This window comes from Lissotriton vulgaris, chromosome 7, assembly GCF_964263255.1.
Source record: "Lissotriton vulgaris chromosome 7, aLisVul1.2, whole genome shotgun sequence".
NCBI lineage: Eukaryota > Metazoa > Chordata > Amphibia > Caudata > Salamandridae > Lissotriton > Lissotriton vulgaris.
The window spans coordinates 721503735-721523038 of NC_141695.1; the positions used below are offsets into that span (position 1 = coordinate 721503735).

Genomic DNA, 19304 nt, shown 5'->3' on the forward strand with positions numbered 1-19304 from the left:
ACAAATCCCTTCGAAAAGAGAAAAAGTCCGCACTCACAAAGAGTTTCTTCCCAATCTTTCAGATTTATTTGTCAAGGTATCAGCATATATAGCTACAACCAACGCGTTTGACAGACCTTCCTATATTCATTCAGGAACCGCCAAAACACAGTTTGATGCTGACCTCACTTCCTGTTCACACACAGGAAGTGAGTTGGGAAATGTAGTTTTTTAAAAACAATATTTGATGCTTACTTGATTTATCATGGAAAATTATGTACATGTAATTAGCACATTGTCGCCTTAAATAAATCTACTATTTCAATTCTTCCATCAATACTGCAGTTCAAAATTATGGACACATTCAATATACATCGTCTTATTTCCACTTTCTAAGCGAGTTTACCCACAATTATTGTTTTGGCAAACTATTCAAATTAAAAAAATATATATATATATATTCTGTCGTCTCCCACCTCCAGACTATGACATTTGCTAGGGTTCACTATCAACATGTCAGTCATACCTCACTCCCTCTCGCATGTTCTTTCATTTGAGCTGTCCTGGACACTCTGCAGCTTTAGGCTTGTCCTCTCGATCAGCGAGACCAGGATAGTCAGCCTATTATACCAGTTTTTCAGCCTCTACCCTTGATGTCGGTGAGACTGACTTTGAGGCTGCTGGGCCTCATGGTCTCCTGTATCCTGCTAGTAACACATGAATGTTGGAATATGAAGGCTGTGCAGTGGGATCTGTAGTTGCAGTGGGTGCAGCGTAAGGAGAATCTCTCCGACATGGTCCAGATATTGGAGAGACCTACAAAGGACCTGCATTGATGGCTAATGAACCATGATTTTGTTGGTGGCAGATCTTCTGCCTTTCTCAACCAGCAGTGACTGTAGAGACAGGTGCGTCAGTCCTGGGCTGGCCATCTGGGAGAGGTGAAGATCAGAGGACTCTGGTATCCGGCGGATTCTGAACTCCACATCAATCTACTGGAGCTTCGGGCAAGCGGATTGGCATTTAAAACCTTTCTTCCTTCTACTAGTAAAAGGCTGGTACATTCGTTCGCGGACAACACCACCACCATGTGGTATTGCAACAAGCAGGGCGGTGTATGGGTAGTGGTCCCTTTGTCATTAGGTCTTGCGCCTCTGGACTTTGCTGGAACAGGACGGTGTGTCCCTAGTGGTTCAACACCTGGCACGCTTTCTCCACGCCAGAGCAGACAAACTCAGCTGTGGATGCCTAGCCGATCACGAATGGGGTCTCCATCCTGAAGGATCCCAAGGTCTCTACCAAGAGTGGGGAGAGCCTTGGTTAGATCGGTTTGCTTCAGCTGAAACCGCTGTGTCTGCACTTTGGGGTGCTGGAGTTTCCAAGGCGACTCTCACTTGGAGAAGCTTTTGGTCTTGAGTGGAGCTCCGGCCTTCTGTGCACCCTTCTGCCCATACCACTGCTGCCCAGAGTTCTCAAGAAGATCAGGAACATTTGGACCCAAGTCTTAATGTGGCTCCAGATTGGGCATGTAGAGTTTAGTATCCAGAGCTGTTGGGCATGAGCACGGGTGCTCTGATCTGGCTGCCTCTTTGAGAGGATCTTCTGTCACAGCAGTAGGTCCGGGTTCTGCACCAGAACCTCAAAATGCTGCAATAGTTGACTGCTTTTGACCTTCTGCCCAAAGTCTGCAATATTATCTTGACAGCCAGACAACCCTCCACCAGATGGTATATGCCATTCGTGGCATGGAGTACAGATTAAAAAGTTGACCCTCTATCTGCACCACTTTCCCAGGTTTTGTTTATTCTTACTATAGCCCAGCAGGGCTCTGCTTTGGGCACATGAAAAAGGTGAACTTTCTGCCTTCTCAGCATTTTAACGGTTGCCATATCAGTCATCACTTTTCAGATCCCCTATCGTACAAAAGTTTCTAACCAGTCTTCAACGTTCATTCCCACCAGCATCTTTCATTATTCCACAGTGGGATCTCAACCTAGTTCTCACGTTTTTGATGTGTTCTCCCTTTGAGCCACTACATAACTGCCCACCTGAGCTTCTTACCATAAAAAACGGCCTTCCTAGTGGCAATAACATCTGACCAGAGTGTCAGTGAGTTACAGGCACTGTCAGCGCATCCTCTGTACCTCAGCATCTACCCAGACATCTACCTAGAGCATCCTTTCTACCAAAAGGCCTACATGAAAAGGCACTTTCATGTAGGGAAATTCATCACTGTGCTTATGTTTTACTCTCCGCCTCCTTTCGCTAAATAAGAGTAGATACCCCATCAGCTGGACCCAAAAAAGGGGGTTGTCGTTCTTCCCTGACCACACAAGAGTTCTGGGTGGGTTATCAACTCATTGTGGGGTGCTTCGGAGCAAAGGAAGGAAAGACAGTGCAGAAAATGACCATATCACGATGGCTAGTGCTCTGACACAAGATCTGCTACGCACTGACCAAAAAGCAACCTCTTGGAGGCTTCCAAGCTAATTCTATCAGAGCCAAGGCTGTGACCAGTACGTTGGCTCGCTGAATTCCTGTCCTTGATATCTGTCAGGCAGCAGCGTGGACTTCTCTGCACACGTTTATGAAGCACTACTGCCTGGAAAGCAGCCGTGGTCCGTGCAGGTAACAGCAGTGGGGCCTGGAGGGGGGAGGGGAGGGGGATTTCGAGGGACGATGCAGAGGAGGTAAAATTAAAAAAATAATTAATTTTACCTCTGCATAGTCCCCCGAAATCCCACGCCACACGGCCTCACTGCCCCACCTCTGTTACCTGCATGGACTGCTGGACACTCTGGATGGCCATGACTAATTTTGTCCATTTGATCCTACTGGAATTTATAGTTTAATCTGTATCACGTCCCTATCCATCACAGACGGCTACAAGATCATCCGGAGGGACCGCGTCAACCAGACTGGAGGAGGCATCGCCATCGTCCACAAGAACACCATCCACATCACGACCAACACAGACGAGACCCTCGCACCCGCCGAGCACCTCCACTTCCAGATCCACACCGACCCAAAGACGACCCTCAGAGGCACCCTCATCTACAGACCCCCGGGACCACACACATCATTCAGTGAAGACATCGCCGACTTCGTCAGCCCGCACGCCCTCCTCTCCCCTGACTACATCGTCCTCGGGGACCTCAACTTCCACCTGAAGAACAACAACGACCGCAACACCACCACCCTGCTGGACAACCTCGCAAACCTCGGACTCAAGCAGCTGGTGACCACCCCCACCCACTACGCCGGACACACACTCGACCCCGTCTTCTCATCCAGCAAGGACATCACCTTCAGCCACGCCACCGGACTCCACTGGACGGACCACAGCTGCGTCCACTTCAGCTTCAGAAGGACCACGATCCACCACCACCAGCAACAGGTTGCACGCCGAAGCTGGAACAAGATCACAGCCGACCAGCTCGCAACTTCCCTGAGCAAGAACCCACCCACCAGCGCAACGAACCCCAGCGAAGCGACCACCAACCTCACGAAGTGGATCAGCGACTGCGCAGACTACCTCGCCCCTCTGAGGACCCCGCCTAGCAGACCCGGCAGCAAGAAAGCCCCATGGTTCACCGATTAACTAAAGAGCTCAAAGAAGAACTGCAGAGCCCTCGAGAAAGCCTGGCGCAAAGACCCAACACCGGACAACATGACTGCCCTGAAGCTCGCCACCCAAAAACACCACCAACTGATCCACGCCACCAAGAAAACTGCATTCAAGGAACGCTTGGACAACAACGCACACAACAGCAAGGAACTCTTCAACATCGTTAAAGAGCTCTCCAACCCCAACGCCGGAAACAACAACATCACCCCTTCACAATACCTCTGCAACTCCCTCGCCTCCTACTTCCACAACAAGATCGCGGATATACACAACAGCTTCGGCACTCAACCGACGCACGCCACGCCCGAACCACCGCCCCCCAACACCACCCTCCGCGCCTGGACCCCGATCATCACCGAAGACACCGCCCGCACGATTAACTCCATCCACTCGGATCTCAGACCGACCCCTGCCCTCACCACGTCTTCAACAAGGCCGACATTGTCATCGCACCCCACCTGCGGGACATCATCAACACCTCCTTTGACTCCGCTACCTTCCCGGAGAGCTGGAAGCCCGCCGAACTCAGCGCTCTACTTAAGAAACCATCTGCCGACCCCACCGACCTCAAGAACTACCGCCCCATCTCGCTGCTCCCGTTTCCTGCAAAAGTCATCGAGAAGACAGTCAACAAGCAGCTGGCCGCCTTCCCCGAGACGAACGGATCCCTCGACCTCTCGCAGTCTGGCTTCCGGGCCAACCACAGCACCGAGACCGCCCTGATCGCAGCCACCGATGACATCCGAGCCCTGCTCGACAACTGAGAAACAGCGGCTCTCATCCTCCTAGACCTCTCCGCGGCCTTCAACACTGTCTGCCACCGTACCCTAGTACAGCGCCTCAGCAACGTCGGAATCCAGGAGAAGGCACGGGAGTGGATCCTCTCCTTCCTCGCCGGAAGGACACAGAGTCCGCCTCCCCCCGTTCAGATCAGAAGCCATCGAAGTCATCTGCGACGTTCCTCAAGGCTCCTCACTCAGCCCAACCCTCTTCAACGTCTACATGAGCCCCCTCGCAGCCATCGCACGCCAGCACAACCTCAATATCATCTACGCCGACGACACCCACCTGATCCTCTCTCACCAACGACCCCGCCACCGCCAGAGCCAACCTACACGAAGGGATGAAAGAGGTAGCCGAATGGATGAAGAACAGCCGCCTGAAACTGAACTCGGACAAGACGGAAGTCCTCATCCTGGGATCTTCACCCTCCGCCTGGGACGACTCCTGGTGGGCCCCCGCCCTAGGCAGCGCACCCAAACCAACAGACCACGCACGCAACCTGGGCGTCATCCTGGACTCCTCCCTCTCCATGACCAGACAAGTCAACGCCGTCTCCTCGACGTGCTTCAACATCCTGTGCATGCTACGAAAGATCATCCGGTGCATCCCCACCGAGACCAGGAAGACTGTCACCCAGGCCCTCGTCACCAGCCGTCTTGACTACGGCAACTCCCTCTACGCCGGAACCACCGCCAAACTCCAGAAGAGGCTCCAGCGGATCCAGAACGCCTCAGCACGACTCATCCTGGACATCCCCCGTCGCAACCACTTCTCCGGACACCTGAGAGACCTGCACTGGCTCCCGGTCAACAAGAGAATCACCTTCCGTCTCCTCACCCACACACACAAAGCCCTACACAACCAAGGCCCAGGATACCTCAACAGCCGCCTCAACTTCTACGCTCCCAAACGCCAGCTTCGTTCGACCGGCCATGCCCTCGCCGCCGTCCCCCGCATCCGAAGAGCCACAACAGGGGGAAGGTCCTTCTCCTACCTCGCCGCCAAGACTTGGAACTCCCTCCCGACCCACCTCCGCCTGACCCAGGACCACCTCGCCTTCAGGAAGCAGCTCAAGACCTGGCTGTTCGAGCAGTAGCGGACCCCCCTCCCCTAGCGCCTTGAGACCCTCCGGGTGAGTAGTGCGCTATATAAATGCCTTGATTGATTGACAAGGTGTTGCATGGGTATCCATTCTAAGGTAAGGAATCTGCGGCTAGAAGTCTCTACCAGAAAAAGCAGGTTACTTACCTTCGGTAACGCCTTATCTGGTAGAGACACTATATAGCCGCAGATTCCTCAGCGACCCACCCACCCATCCTCCCTCCTGAGCGAACGGGTCTTGGAGTTAAGGGCTGCTTTTCCGTTCAAGGGCCCTAGCTTAAACAACCAGTAGTCTGTGTTCTTCGTGGAAAGTCACAAAGAAGAAACTAACATCAGTGTGCCAGGTTGGCACCTATATCAGCACTGCTCACCAAAACTCTCTGGATCCAGTCTGATGCCTGAGGAATATTCTAAGGTAACGAATCAGCAGCTAGATGAAGCCTCTTCCAGATTAGGTGTTACGTACTGAAGGCAAGTAAGTTGTTTGTTTTTTCCATACAGCATTGCACGTTCTTGAAATCTGGTAAGATGCTGATTAAAGTACAACAACCCTTTAATTGATGCCAATTTTAGAAAACAAGCTAGATGCTTTTTTGCAAAGCACTTTCCCCATTTTTCCAAAAAAGCCCTAACATTTAGCTACATTTAGCCTATTTTCTCATTCCCATCCATGGGAATCCAAATACCCCGGATACCTTTAGAATACCCATGATGTTGGGGGGGAAAAATGGCGCATATTTAGCATGGATACCTTGTGTGGGAATTTTTGTTATTGGGATTCAAGCGCAAACTACCCATAACAGTTCTGAAAAGGGCTCAGCACTTAGGTGAAAACGCTTCAGCAGTTAAGGGGCTTCTAGTGCTGATTTCTGTTTGTTCATTTCTGCAGAATACTGTGGAAAAGATTAACAATAATTTCCAGATCCTCTGTTCAACCCCTGACTCACCCTTTGGCTTTTGCTACTTAAGTTTCTGAAGTAGTTGTCCCTGTTGCCCTTCCACTTCTGCCAGATCCTTTGCATATTACCTTGCTCTCGATAGCTGTTAATTCCTGTATCCACTTAATTTTAAACTGTATAAAGCCACAGTAGTCAGTTCAGCTTGTTCGCCTTAAGAGTTGGTGATCTAGCACTCCCATCATAATTTAAAGTAAAAGTTTTGAAAGGACAATATGATTTGATAAGACTAAAGCAACCGCATAGGTGGTCTTAACACAAGTATCACTTGAATCAAGCTATGCTAGTCTGATGAGCCAACAAGAAGGGCAAAACCAGCCCTGGCTGGTCCAGGGAGGCCCTGGCTTAGCAGTTCAGGCTGGAATGTTCCAGTTAGAGCAGGTTCAAGACTGATTTGAGTATAGCTGGGTCCAAACTGAGGTGGCTTGGTGTGCAAAATAACAATGGACTGGGATGCTGGGCCAAGTAATTACCAGTGGCTGAGAATAATTCATTCAACCTATCACTTGTTCTGTACCTTATTGTGTCCTCCTCCTAAACAGCGGCATCACTAACAGAGCATTCAGGACCCAGAAGCACCCACGTCTTATGGGAGGAGTAGATACTGTGGTAACGGAAGAGGCATGGGGAAATGCAGCTTCAGTAGTGGGGCCTCTGCCTCTAGGACAATGACTTCCTAGCAATTCCACCAATCTTGCAACACCGGTTTGGATAAGACTGAGGTTCGACAGTCTTCAATGAGCGGAAATAACCTTTGACAGATGAGTACTTTAGGTGGTGCAGCAGGGTTACTGCTTAGTTAATGTTATTGACTGCGCTGCTCGGGCACTTGCCGCTGTCATTGCGTAACTGAACATTAAAAAAATAACTACTTTTTACTTATGCTGAGTTTTTTTTTTTTTTTTTTTTTAAACTGCTGTCCGTTTTAATCTTCTGCTGGGTGTATACTATTTGAGGGTAACATGTGTGCTGCAATCACTTGCAGGGAACCAATGTGAGGGGAAGTGACGACTTTTAGTAGCCTATTTTCACATTAGAGCTGATATTTTAACACATTCTAGTTGCCAAGTCCGGCCTGCTTTAAATGAAGCATGTGGCGCGCAAGGCCTGCCGGGGCACCTAAGGCAAGTCTGTCTGCCCCCATTGCACCCATCCAGGACCATGGTTCAGGGATTGTGCACGTTTCTTATCAAAAAGGTAACTAATTCCTTAAATCATCTGTCAGCTCTCCACTGCTAACTACCCGACCCCTGTATGCATCCATTGACCCCAACCAACCCTCATCGTCCTATAACCATTGTGACTGGTCAGTTCAGTCTGGTCCAAGTCAGCTTCACATGGCTCCTACAACCCCACTTTCAGTCTAGTGTTTCTGCCTTGTAAACTGTTGCTCCTACTGTGAAAGTCTGCTTCTTTTGCTAACTCTCTGCCCTACCTTTGCACTCTCTGGCATGCTTGTGAACAGATCCCCGGCCCTTAGGCACAATTTCTGCAGGTCCTCCCAGAAGTGAATTATGGGCTAGCTATGTACCGGCCCAATTCAACTTACTTGTCGACGTTAGTCTTCATATGGATGATATAAATGATTGTGCATCCAAAACTCTTTTACACAATATGGCATCCTTAAAGTTAAGGCAGTTGGTGGAGGGCTCGACCCATGATAAGGGTCACACTATCGACCTCATTTTTAGCAATATTCATAACAACCCCCCCATCCCCTCCCCCTACCTCTAACTTAGTCTGACACATTTTTTTTCGGATCCCTTTCACTCATACCAAGTCCCCTTCATAAGTTCCTCCTACGCCGGCCAGACAGCTGGATCGACCCTGGTCCAAACTTAACCTGGAAAACTGGGTAGGGGTCCTGCAAGCCTCTAAACCAGAGCCCTTTGATGAAATTTCACTGATCACTCATCAGTTTAATAAGTGGATAGCCAAACCATTGGACGAGGTCCTCCCAGTTAGGTGGCGAAATGACACCCAGCAGCCCACAAATCTCCTTGGTTCAGTGACCACCTACAGGCCTTGAAGAAGGAATGTAAGTGTTTGGAGAGGAACTGGAGAAAGACCTATGACGAGACTAGTGAATCCATATATAGGGAGTCGACCAGGCTGTATCATGCAGAAATGAAAAATGGTGAAGCAGATTTATTTCCTTTATTAAAATCATGAAATATCAAGAAACATGAAATAGTCCAACCTCTTCTAAAAAAAAAAAAAATGGATATTTTTTGTCTGAGCAACTTCTGGACAGTCTCCTTACTACAGTGAGTTTCCAAGCTTCTAGAAAAGCATGTGAACAGAAATCTTTCTGCATTCCTTGAATTGAAGAACTTCTCCATCCCAAACAAATGGGTTTCCGACTAACACGCAGCACAAAACGGCATTTCTGGTGGTGTTTGAGGAGCTCAGGTGCATCCTTGATCAAGGAGGCTCAGCTGCCATCAACCTTTGACACCATGGGTCACCACACTCTCGTCCTGAGAATCTCAAAAGTCTGTATCCAAGGAAGAGCACTATAATGGCTTGCATCTTTCCGGAAAATCGTTCTTTCCTGGTTCTGGATCAGTCCTGCTACTCAGCTAGTCTCCCTGAAAGCTGGGGGTTTTCTCCTGGCTCCTCCCTGAGTCCCACACTACTTAACCTTTGCATGCTCCCCCCCCCTTGCCAAGAACGTCCGTTCATTCGGACGGTCACTGGTCTCATATGCCAATAACAGGCAGTTGGTCATGTCGGTCTCTCCGGACGCCAGCTCTGTCATTAATCTCTTAATCCCTGTCCTCTGGAAATAGCCAGCTGTATGACCGTTGCAAACTGAAACTTAATAAGTCCAAAACAGAAGTGATGCTGTTGGGTAATAACTTTGACAGCAACCTCCCAAGCCCCCTACCTGACATCCTGAGCAAGCACCCTCCCCCAAAAAATGCAATACAAAGTCTTGGATATGCCTGGACACCACACTCATGATGGACCATCCAGCAAAAAAAGCTTGCTGCCACCTGTGATGGAATCTTGAGACTGCTGAGAAAGGTTCTCAACCTTGTCCCGTTCTCAGCTGAAGTGATTGCCCAGGCCCTAGTGCTGTCTTGCTTTGATTATGGTAATGCCCTGTCTCTTGGCTAGCCCCATTAGGTCTTCAGAAGGCTGCAGACCATGCAGAATGTCGCTGCCCAACTTTTGATGAATACTCCTAAATACCAGTCTATCATCACAGCTCTTGGGGACCTCATCTGACTTCCTGTGGAACGCTGAGTACAGTTCAAGACCCACTTAATTATGCATAGGGCAATTAACAATCGAGATCTCCCTGCTGAGATTTCTAGTCTCCCCATACCTGCCGGGGAGAACCCTCAGATCTTCTCAGCCCAGACACTGAGGGTACCCAGGATAAGAAGAGCCCAATGGGGCAGCCGCTCCACCCGGTTCCTGGCTCCGAAACACCTTGCCTTTGGACCTACGCCTAATGGAGATTGAACTTCTTTTTTATAAAGCTCTAAAGACCTGGCTGTTTCGCGACTGATCCTTTGGTAGATCTATTGTTACAGTTCTGTGGCAGCGTTGGGAGGCTTCATGCCGCTGAACCAGTACATCCTGGCAGAGCATTGCCACCTGACTACCCTGCAGGACATCATCCCGCTGCTCCGAAAAAGGACGACATGGAAGTACTCGACAACGAGGTGGTAAAAGATCAAGGGTCTCAAAGGCATCTGTGCTGGGCCACCAAATGGAATTATAGGCCTAGTGTGTCTATTGGACATGGGTGCTTCATCTGGAGATGACGGATAGGATTGGAGATAGTCTCCTTTATTCGTAACTTTGAGGGAAGAGTCTTGTTCTTCTTCCTGCGAGGATGTTATCCCAGCATGTGTCCGCATTGCATGGACAGTGGAAGGAGTTACTGACCACTCCTTCACAGTCTGTGAAGGAGAGGTAGTCATCTGTTATTTCAATTTCAACTGAGATGTGGTAGCTGCGAATAGTGTCTATTCATCATCTGTGGCGTGGTTGCCTTCGATAACGGTCTCTTTCATGTTGACAGTGTGCATGTCTTTGACACAGACTGTGATGAGTGTCTCTTCCACATCATTCTTGAAATACCTGAAGTCAAGTTCTGGAGGTCGCCGGCATATTTTTGTTCACCTCATTTGTTGGCTAGTAAGTCGGAGGGGAATCTCTCAATGGCGTTGAGTTGTGATGTCATCTTTGCCTGCTACTTGTTCTTCTCTGCTTAGACCTTCCTCTGTGGTGTTTTCAGGAGGTGATAAAGAGACTGAGGCACACTGGGATGCAACATTTTCTAGCCTTCTTTTCTTCTCTCATGCTGTCCAACATGCCTCTTAGCCTGATGCCCGCTATCTCTTTTTGACATCTTTTCACAGATGTCGCATTCAGAATCTGAATCTGTGGCAGAAAGACAAACCACACATCTTGTGGGCCTTAGTCACTGCCTTTTTTGTCCTACAAATGTAAAACTTGGAAATAATTTGGTCAGCCAGCAAGAACAAAATGCTACAATCAACAGCAGGTGGCTAAAGCGGTTTAGTGAATTGGGTAAAAATTAAACACTGATAAGAAAATATGGATTATTAGAGGTAATATGTCTCAACAGGTGTTCTGAAATCATTGATGAGGCTGAAAAAAGAACTCGTTCTGAGAGGCTACTGTCAGTACAATAAATGCCGGGAAACTGTACCGGCTAGGGAAAGGTTCTGTTTGTTCTCTATGCTTGATGTAGGCATGCCAGGCTGCATTTTTGCCTTCATGTTCTCTGCTGAATCGGGGTTTCTGTCTTTGAATACTGAAATGCAGTTCTATGAGGATAATCATAAGAATTATTTCGAACATTCATGGGAAAATGGGGCTTTTGTTAGGCTTTCATTCACAGATCTGTATACGGACTCGTGAACAGACAATTTATGATGCTGTTTTCTTGAACGGAAACTGTAAAAATGTATTGTGTGTGCTTTCATCCTGTGTTTCTGGTTAGAAGCTATTCTTGTTTATAAGGGGGCTCATGTGCTGTTCTAAATCTTCTCTTGGGTTGGAAATAAATCTGTGGCCTGTAATGAAGTATGTGATTCTTAAAGGCACACATCTGGCACACTGATGTGTGAAATAACTGGAAAATTAGTATTCTATTTGCAGATTTCATTCTTTCAAAACATTTACATATCTGGATTGCCTTTCAGGTGTATGTTAACAATGAATGGGTGACTAGCATTGGAGAAGGAGGAAGCTTTGGAGAGCTGGCGTTGATCTACGGAACTCCAAGGGCAGCAACAGTGAGAGCAAAGACCAATGTGAAGCTGTGGGGCATTGACAGAGACAGCTACAGAAGAATCCTTATGGTAAGCAGTTTCGTTCTTATTAGACCTGTGGCTGTGTTAGCAGTTGTAAGAGCAATAATCAGGAGGTAAACTTATTTTGTGAGACTGCATTGTCAGTACTCTGAGCTTTTCGTTTTATTTTCATTAATGTGCAGATCAAAAAATACGTTGATTGTCGATAAAATAGGTTTGTTTTTCGGTAGCCTTTTCCTCTACACTTATTAGAGAATATATCACTCATTATAAGGTTTTTAGGAATTAATTCAATCTCCATTTGAAATTCTTATGCCACTCTTTGGTATTCGTTTTGCTTGTGGGGCGTGTTTTACAACTAGTTTAATCAACAGAATAAGAACAGAAACTGATTTTAGAAGTCGCAGGCTCTTAATTGATAATCATGTCTGGACTAAGTGAAAGAACCCAAAACACGTTTAGCCTTTCTTTGCTCAAACATTCATGCATATCTTAAAGTATGTTTTATGTTATTTTAAATGGCCAGATAAAGGTATAGAGGAAGAAGTTATTCGGAATGTGACACAATTTTCATCAAATAGGAACATGTTTTCTCTTGAACATCTGTGTTCTCCTGACATGCTGCCATACTGTACAAGAATATGTCATTTTCCTTACAATGTGCAAAAAGACACTAAGACATCAGGAAAAGGTTCCTCTCGGATGTTAAGAACATTCTAGAGCCTCTTCTGAATCGATCATCTTTTCTGAGAGCTTCAGAATATTCTTTTGTTATTAAAGTGATTGTTGAGGTGTTTGTCGGGGAGAAGAACCCCTCACTCCCTAGGTCAATGCTCTCTACATTGAGGATACACTACCAAGGCATGCAAAGTTAAGAGCATGCCCTGGGGAAACCATATAGGATATAAACCATATAGCATTATTCACCACTATGGCCTGTAAAGAAGCAGCGTGTCTTTACCCTCCTGGAAAATTACTAATGAAGAACAATCCAACACCTGCACCAGGAAAGACTTTTCCATGCAGGAGTGCTCTATCCTCACAAAAAATCAAGGAAGAAACGAGCATAGATTATACATTTAAAAAAAAATGACAGCCCCAGAAGTGACTAAATCTACAAGTTGTGCATTTCTAGATTTCCAGTAATGCAAAGGCACACATTGAGTACCAAAATAGCGTTTACAAGGATGTACTAATATGCCTTGTCATCCTTACGATATTTTCGACGTGTTATTAGGAGCATCCCACCTTAGAAGAAAAGCATTAGGTCTGCTCCCATCTAGATGATCAGTTGTTTGTGTACATATTTGTGAAATAATGTTTCAGATTGCAGTTATGACCAATCAGTGTTAATTTCTACATATCAATTTTGGGCAAACCGACATCTTCCTCCGTTATAATTGTTTGGTTATCCAGCACAATATCCTTGGTGCAACAACAATTGTTGCATGGTTAAACACTTATAAGGTCCCAAAGGTGAGACCTATTGTCAATGTCAATGCTTGTTTAAGTTTTCAAATCAAAGTTCCTTATTCTTTGACTAACTTTTGGATTCCTTGCAGGCACAGAGATATAGGGCACATAAAACAAGCAGTAGTCTCATGCAGTAAGTTATACAAATGCGCTAGTTACACCCAATAAATGAATGTACTGGTAGCATTTGAAGCAGCTTTGTCATTCGCACAACTCCATCTGCCTAAAAAACAGAAGCCCTGAAAACTGGGGTCATTATGAAACTCTTTCACGAAGCTCTGTCCCAGAAACAAACTTTGAATATTTTCACTATGTGTGCAATACCTGCACATTACAACACAACTGATAAGGTTTCTGAAATTATTACTCAGATGAAGTCTAAGAATGCTGTCATTGGTTCAGCCAATCAGAATGGTAGCACTAACTACTAATATTTTCATGCTTTAGTGGTTCAACAGCAGGGATATGGATGAGAGTCCATTTTGCAGTGTGGAGTGAAATTAGGGAGGCAGGTGGTCATAACCTCATTGCCCATTTGAAGTCAGGCCTTGACAGCTCTTGGTTGCTTTACCTTCATTTAGCAGCCTTGCCTTTGCCCCAGCAGAGATCATTTGCCACTGCTAATAGCATGAGCAGAGAGAGGGCAGTTATGCTTAAATATTTGATTGAGACACAGGCTACTAAAACCTACATTAAAATCGAGATGACAAAATACTCTATCACGTTTATAATCGAAAATCCTACTACTGATTAACGAAGGTGGCTTATGTACTTGCTTGCAGTATGTTATCCTTTTAAAGATATTTCCAGCCAAGATTTTCTACTAATTCTGGTCAGGCCTATTGTTCAAGAAAAGTTTAAACAGTCAGCCTGTGCAGTTTTTCGGCAGAAATGTGACTAGCGCGCTTAGGGGTATCTTGTAAACAATTTTGGGTTAGTAATTTAGCTTGTGTTGTTAAAAGTGTCAGCTAAGAGATATGACACTAGAATTTTAGTGTAACAGGCAAAATTAATGTTGTCATCTTTTGCTCTCCTGCTCCAAAATACTAAATTGTATTGGCAGCTCCCTCCTGCACTCTGGTGCCTTCTGCGGCCATCATGTGATTGCCACAGTAAGATGGCTGCCTAACCTTGCCTTATGACCGGGCTGGCCATGGGAACTAGCATCAAGCACTGCACAATTTAAAGTAATAAATACACATATCACTAATACCATTTAACACTGATGAATTCAAACACCACTTGCGCAGAACAAGCACTGTTTTCTTAGAAGAGTTTCTAAAACTGTAGTATGCCCTGGTGTGCGTGGCATGTCCCGATAGCGAATTACGTCCAGTTTCGTTTTCGCTATTGCACGGCTACCTGTTAGCCATAGGACAGAATAGGGAGTTTGTTTATAACATCTTATAAACATAACTGGCCCGGGGAATTAGGTAGGAAAATCAAGTTTAGTATGCCTGAACTGAGAATCTAAAGACTGTAAACATTAGAGGCCCCCTGCTACTAATGAGAAGTTCACTAGGCATGGAAATACATACTGTAAAGTTCCTAGGGCAACTTCAAAACATGTTTAAAAATGCATCCTGGTATTCTAATTAAGGGAAGAGACCATCACTCATAATTAGAAAAGTACAAAAATGTTGTTCATTTAAATATTTTCATTAATGATTTTACGATATTTCAGACATAGAAAGGCACAACAAACTGCAATCTTTCCACATTCATCCATTTATCCAATCCTACAAATCTCATACATATTAGGCTTGTTTTCACATGTTCTGTACATTTGATGTGCACGGATAGTACACAGACCATGATACAAAAGCACTTGTGATGATTACCCTTGCTGTACAATAATTTCACCATCCCTGAACAGTTGAAATGGGCAAAATCTCACATGATGTAGTACTCTGTTCGAACATATAGATTGTTTACACATTCCCTTACACTTGTTTTCGTTTTATTACAAATGTCACCAAAAACGACGGGCACTCGTCCAGATATTCTATAATTAGTTCGAGTTTTGCAGTTCATGTTTTTTTAACTTTGAATCGCCATTCGATTTTCACAAATTTATTGTGCATGATTTAAGCGTTTTCCATCGCTTTTCCATCGCTTTTCTTTTAATTGAATAATTCTGTTGTGGCCCATTTTGGTGTGAGTCTTTGTTCATTTGGCTTGCACTATACCTGCACTTTGAAACTCTCTTAGCCCCATTAATATCCCAGAGATATATATTAACCTCTTGGAACACTACGTGGTTGGCCTTTACAGTCAATGGTACAATAACTTTCGAAGTAGTGGGTATATGGCTAGACAGATACAACCCTGATTACCTTAATTGTCACTGCCCTATCACTAATGAATTATGTTAATTAATTATTGCAGGATACCCTCCTCACCACATCTAGGAACCCTCGTTATCTAGCGTTCATTTCACTTGGAGGACAGTTTATCTTATTCCGTGTGTTCAGCATTTTCTGGAAAGCTGCATTCAGGAATCATCAGTATAGTCATGGTCACTGCCATGACCCACTTACTTTATTCAGCAGAGTATTAAAAGATCACTAGTCACACTTCTCGAAATATTGTGTGCACATTTATTAAGCATCATTTCATCACAACTTTCACTAGCTTTGTTTGGGGAAAGTGTTGGATCTTGCTTTTCTTCTGTTTCTATACCCTTGTCCTTCACATTCACACTGTTCTATCCCTGGACTAGGATCCAGGTTTTTTAAATATGGGTAGTCCGTATAGTTTATCCAGTATTAGGGGTGTCTTTCATAGATTCACATGCCTGAATCATTCCCGTAGACATACATAGAGAGAAAGGGTCTAAGGGCCTCCCCTTAGTAGCCTTTTCTTGTCCTTATGTAAAAAGGACCAAACTCTCACAGTCAGCCAATCAGCTCCGACCTCCCTCTAGAACCTTCCTGGGAGGAGCCTCAGTCCCTCAGATTTTCTACCGCACGTTGTGCTAGGGAGTCTCCAGCCTGAGCTCTCCTCAGGATTATTCAAAATTCATCAAACTTTCTTGGAAAGTGTTCTCTGAACCCTCAAAACTCTTCAAGGACTTCTTCACTACACTGTCTTGACAGTAAGTGTGTTTTTCAACTGCTTCTTCCATGTCTGACTCGAAGAAGAAAGCCCTGTTCAGGGCCTGATCTTCCTGTAGCAAGAAAAGAATCCATGTGGATGATCAGCACGACCTGTGCTTGTATTGCCTTTACCCGGACCATAACTCGGACAAATGCAAGATTTGTAGGTCTTTTCCAAAAAAGACCGTGAGAGACAGGGAAGGTCGCCTTCTTATTTGGCTGGACAGGCTTAAGGACAGAGACAATCTGGACTCCTCTGTGAGCAGTGTTTCCAGGACTTCAGCTGTCTCAAAAAAGAGGCCTAGGGAAGCTTCCCCTGGCCCCTCAGACACTCCTCCTACGAAGACCCACAAACAGTCTTCAGAGGCAAGATCTACGTCATCTTCAGTGTCTGCTAAGGAGGATAAAACCTTTAAGAAGCCTGCTCCGTCCTCTAGACAAGCCCAGAGGACTACCTCAGTCACGACCACAGTGTCTACCACATCAGCGTCGTCGCCCTCAGCGTCGACGACGATGACTACGTCCTCCTCATCTTCAGGTAGACCTGTTTCTTCTATTCTTCTAAAATCGTCGTCGACGACAAAGACCATGTCGACAACGAAGACTACACCGTCGACGACGCCGTCGTCATCGACGAGCCCATCGTCTTCGAAGGCGCTACTAAGGATCCCACCGTCGACGACAAAGGTGTCGACGAGAGACTCGACGACGAGGACATCGTCTACGAAAGCACCGTCGACAAAGACGTCGACGACGACTTCGCAGTCGTCGACGGCCAAGATCCCATCGCCCACTCCACCGTCGACGAGGACCTCGTCGACGACTCCGTCGACGAAAGGCTCGTCGTCGATGACCCCGTCGACGAAGACTCCGTCGACGACGGACTCGACGACGACACCGTCGACGGAGGGCTCGTCGTCGAAGGGAGCACTGCAGGAGCCATGGAAAAAATCGAAACTGGTGGAGGTATCGACCCTGATGCTGCCGCCGTCGACGGTCCCCTCGACGACGACAGGCTCTGACATGCAGTCTGGCAAACCAAACAAACCACAAATTACCCCGGAACGACGTCTCCAAGCAAGGTGGAAAAGCAACCACCTCAGGAAATCTTCCAAAGCGAAGAATCCGAAGAGGATGACCATCTGGATCCCGCAACTTCGGTCTCGGACCTTCACATAAAATACCAAAGCACTGATGAGGAACAGGAAGACTTCACCTATCAGGAACACTCTGTCCATACTAGTGTCCGCACGGAAGTCACCCCCATGATATGCTTACCGGCGACCCTTGTTGATGACTTACGATTCCTTGTGCAAGACTACAAGCAACGCTTTCCAGAGGCGGACAGAGGCGGTCAGGCGCCTAAGAGTCCTGCGCCGGTGGACAAGGGGAATCAGACACCTACAGTCCAAGTACCGGTGTCCGCACCAAAACAAACTCAGCATCACCCTCAAACCCACCATGACAGCCAGCCTCAGGTGGTGGTCTCTTCGGACGATGATGAGGAGGAGGAGGAACTAGAGGAAGGAGAGGTCCAGGAGGTACACTCGGACCACTCAGACCAGGATGAAGAGGATGAATATATAGCATCATCCCCAGCTTCACCACCACCATGTCAAGCGGACTCCCCGCCGGTGGACATTGCCGGCTTCCACAAGCTTGTGGAGAGAGCAGCGAAGAGATTCCACATGGCGGTGGAATCAACAGAAACAGACTGTTTCCTGCACGATTTTAAGGAACAGACTCAAAAGTCCGCAAAGGCTATTCCAATTATAGAATTTTTGTGGGAACAAGGAAAGAAACTAATGCGAACACCTGCTTCTGTACCGGCGGTGGTCCCACGCCTAGATAAGAAATACAGAGCACCACTTACTGCGGCGGCTTGCCTCAATGGTCACCCCAAACCGGACTCGGTGGTGACGCAGGCGGCCCAGAAACCCTTCCTCACCACTGTCCGCTCCCCCGGACAAGGAGGGCAGGAAGCTTGACACGATTGGAAAACGTTTCACATCCACATCGGCCATGTCCATCAAGGTGGCCAACTCCATTGCCTTGTTGGGGCGCTACAATCGCCAGCTGTGGGAGGACATTGCCCCTTACGTGAAGGAACTACCTGACTAAGTCCAGGGTGAGGTGAAAGCGCTCCTAGTGGAAGGTCAATCTTCTGCAGCGGAACTCATAGACTGTGCTATCGACGCAGCCATGACAGACTTCCGTCAACTCGCGGGAGCTGCAGTACTGCGACGCCAAGGATGGCTAAGAGCGACATCATTCCGCCAGGAAGTACAAGCAAAGGTTCTGGACATGCCATTCGACGGCCAGCACCTCTTTGGAGAAAAAATCGACGAGGCACTGCAGGCCATTAAGAAGGACACAGACACGGCAAGGGCACTGGGCACTCTGCAGTCCAGAAACCAGTCCTTTCGGGGCAACAGGTCCAGAGGTCAGTCCTCCTATCGAGGCTCCTATCAGAACATACAATCACAAAGGCCAGTACAAAAAAACAAACAACAGCAAGGCCGCCAGTCTTCGTTTCGAAGATCTAGCTACAGAGGTAAAAATACCAAGAGGGGCGCTGGCGGCCGCCAGTGACCGACTACTCCAGCCAGTCCAAACACCCTCTCCATCCTTTCAAATTGGAGGAAAGCTGACCCATTTCCTCACCAATTGGCAGTACATCCCCACGGACCGGTGGGTTCTTCAAATTATTCGATTTGGCCACTCTCTCGAATTCACCTCCATCCCTCCCAATACCCCTCCACGCAGACGGACACACAAACACCCGCGCCTGCTTCTCAAGGAGCTTTCGACAATGCTACAAAAAGGAGCAATCGAACAGGTACCGGCATCCTCAAAGGGGAAAGGATTTTACTCCCACTTCTTTCTTGTACAGCAAAAAGAAAACAAGTGGAGGCCCATCCTGGATCTCCGGGCGCTCAACACCTTCCTGCGGAGCCAATCGTTCAGGATGGTGACGATTCAAGAA

The 19304-nt window shown here is 47.0% G+C and overlaps 1 protein-coding gene across 2 annotated transcripts in view; it reads left to right on the forward strand.

Annotated features, from left to right (window-relative positions):
• PRKAR1A (protein kinase cAMP-dependent type I regulatory subunit alpha) overlaps positions 1–19304 on the forward strand; it is a 289055-nt gene that overhangs the window by 169240 nt on the left and 100511 nt on the right. For both annotated transcript variants that reach the window (XM_086930965.1, XM_086930964.1), the window contains one exon: positions 11637–11795. In XM_086930965.1, coding sequence (XP_086787091.1) covers positions 11637–11795 — 159 coding nt within the window. The remainder of the gene's footprint in view (positions 1–11636; positions 11796–19304) is intronic.